The sequence below is a fragment of the Cydia splendana genome, chromosome 11 (assembly GCF_910591565.1).
Source record: "Cydia splendana chromosome 11, ilCydSple1.2, whole genome shotgun sequence".
Lineage (NCBI taxonomy): Eukaryota > Metazoa > Arthropoda > Insecta > Lepidoptera > Tortricidae > Cydia > Cydia splendana.
This window is the reverse complement of record NC_085970.1, coordinates 4,157,845-4,160,680: the sequence shown is the minus strand read 5'-3', so window position 1 is coordinate 4,160,680 and position 2,836 is coordinate 4,157,845. Positions and strand designations below refer to the sequence as shown.

The window sequence follows — 2,836 nt, the reverse complement described above, 5'->3', positions numbered from 1 at the left end:
AATTAATGGAAATAATGTCACGGGTAGGATCTGCCGTAAAACATTGGACTTTTGGAGTACAAGGGTCCTCTTGTTATCCTAACCTGGTTAATGGGGACTTGGTAGGATACTGAAAAGACAAAACCAAATATATGGCATGCGTTTTTAATAATCCATACTGGGTAAGTTACAAGGCACTCCGCTTCAGGGCGGGCGCTGTCAAGGATACAATTTGTGTGTACAAACCGCAAGCGGCTGTGGGCCGACACTATGGTAAGTCCTATCCTACGATCGCGAGACGGGCGAAACGCGGGGTTTTGGCCAAAACCTAAGATAAAAGTCTAGTGCACTCACGGGTACCGAACGTAGCTATCATCCGCAGGCCTACTGGTATTTAACGCAGCAGGCGGATCACTATCGGTGGGCGGCAGGCGTTCCTCAAGCTCCGGCTTTGGCAAGCCAGGGCGAGAACAACCCGCGGCGCTCGGAGTTCCACAAGAAGGACCCGCGCGATGACACCTTGGGGTCGTCGGACCGCGGCAAGGCTGTCCGACACACGGCTCGCGGGTCAAGGCCGTGCCCTACGGCTTGGTGGCGGTGCCAACATGGCACGCCGTACCGCTCGACACGCAGTCCGCAGTGCGGTGAGAGCCAGCGTCAACACGACGCTCAGCAGAGTTGAGAGCGCGCAACGACGCTCAGAGAAGCACGACTATCGGCCATGCCTGCCCTCGCCGGTGACGTGGAACGCACTCGGTGGGGCCACGCCCTTTTCGCGCACAACACACACACACGGCGATACACGCACTTTACATCTAAATCTTCCACCGGCCGGGCCAGGCGGCGGAAGGGGGCGAAAATGGTTTATTCCAATATTTAATTAGGAACTATCTAAATGCCAGCCATACCCAATTCCTGACACATCCATCACCAAACCTCAACTACCGCAGCGCTCCGTTTCGATCCATATCAACGCATCAAACGTCAAACCAACTTAAATCTTTTCTAAATCAAGTGATTCTCGAAAAATATTGGTGCTCATTAATACTTGTAATATTTTAAGTGGTCAATAATAATTATGGACAATTACATCTTCTATTGCTGTTTTCTACATTGTTTCATTCAGAATGTAGCTGCTGCGCACATTCCCGCGCAGGGTTGTCTGCGCGGGGAAGAAAAGTCTGCGCAATTGTCAATTCATTACTGTCATAGAGAAATAAAACTATATTTCATAAGAATTAGCATGTTTTAATCTTGGGCCCTAAAGTGGTGACCTCGCATTCAGAGCAGCACCCAGCCTTCCAAAAACATGTCTGATAACGAAACGACCGAAAAGTTCGAACCTGCAGTTTCGAGCCCGTTGCTAGAGCTCTCAGGTATCGCGACCAACATTCGTATTCCGCCAATATGGCGCGACCAAATAAGACTTTGGTTTGTGCAATTTGAATCCATCGTCGCCCCCCTCAAGAAAGGCGACCAGGCAATGTACGAACTCGCAATAGCAAAACTAGAACGTCAGGATTTGGACGAAGTAAGCGACATTTTACTAAAACCACCTGAAACTAAAAAGTACGAAACCTTGAAAACCCGTTTGACTACCGTCTACGAGGAGTCTAAAGAACGTAGTCTGCAACGTCTTTTATCCGAAATGGAGCTCGGTGACTTAAAGCCATCTCAGTTACTGCGTCGGATGAAAACCCTCGCCGGTAGCAATATCTCCGAAACAGCTCTCCGTATCCTGTGGTCCAATCATCTGCCTTTGTCCGTTCGAGCCGTCGTCGTCTCCAGCGATACTATTATGAAAGACATAAATTTAAACGACATAGCACTGATGGCAGATAAAATTTTAGAACAGACACGTAAAGAAATATCCGCAATTTCGGCACAGCCATCCACTTCTACGACTTCCAGTGAAGCTCTTTCGCCGCAGAAAACGCTAGAAGACAAGCTGGACTATCTCGTTCGTGAAGTCGCCGAGATCAAGATTCAACAGAAACAGTACCGTCGCAACACATATTCAGCTCCGCAATTCAACGCTTCGCGATTTAATCGTCCGTATTCTCGCACGCGCTCCAATTTTCAAAATCTCCAACCTTCCTCGAGCGACATCTGTTTTTATCACCGACGTTTCGGCGACTCAGCGTATAAGTGCACCATCCCCTGTAATTTCAAGAAGAGCAATAATAAGGAAAACTAGTACCGACGTTAGCTGAGGCGGGAACTAGCGCATCGGATATTTCACACCGCCTGTTCGTTACTGATCAAGACACCAAAATTAAATTCCTTATTGACACTGGCGCAAATATTTCTGTCATTCCAAAGCCTAAAGGATTCCGTGGCCATCCGACCTCCTTCAACCTTTATGCAGCGAACAACAGCATAATACCTACTTTCGGCGAAAAGATATTGGACCTAGATTTCAATTTAAAACGTACATTTAGATGGAAGTTTATTATCGCGGCAGTTAGTAAGCCAATCATCGGCGCTGATTTTCTGAAGTACCACCAATTGCTCGTCGATCTTGACGGACGATGTCTGATTGATAAGAAAACCAACCTTGCTGTCAGAACTCCGATTTGTAAGACCTCGCAGCCGACGATCTGCAGCATTGATCTCGAACAAAAATATCATCACATTCTCAATGAATTTCCCGATATTATAAGACCATCTTCAATGAAGAGCGCTCCCAAGCACAACGTCGAGCACTACATTGAGACTAATGGAGCTCCCGTACATGCACGCCCACGCCCGCTCCCGCCACACCGGTACCTTGCAGTCAAAAAGGAATTTGATCACATGATTGAGCAACAGTCCTGTCGACCTAGCAAGAGCCCCTGGGCAAGTCCACTTCACGTTG

At 48.0% G+C, this 2,836-nt stretch overlaps 1 protein-coding gene across 1 annotated transcript; it reads left to right on the top strand.

The window, feature by feature from the left end:
- Window positions 1-1,288: 1,288 nt before the first annotated feature.
- LOC134795199 (uncharacterized) lies at window positions 1,289-2,176 on the top strand. Its single transcript, XM_063767030.1, has one exon. It carries the CDS (start codon window positions 1,289-1,291, stop codon window positions 2,174-2,176), a length of 888 nt encoding a protein of 295 aa, XP_063623100.1.
- The last annotated feature ends 660 nt before the right edge of the window (window positions 2,177-2,836 follow it).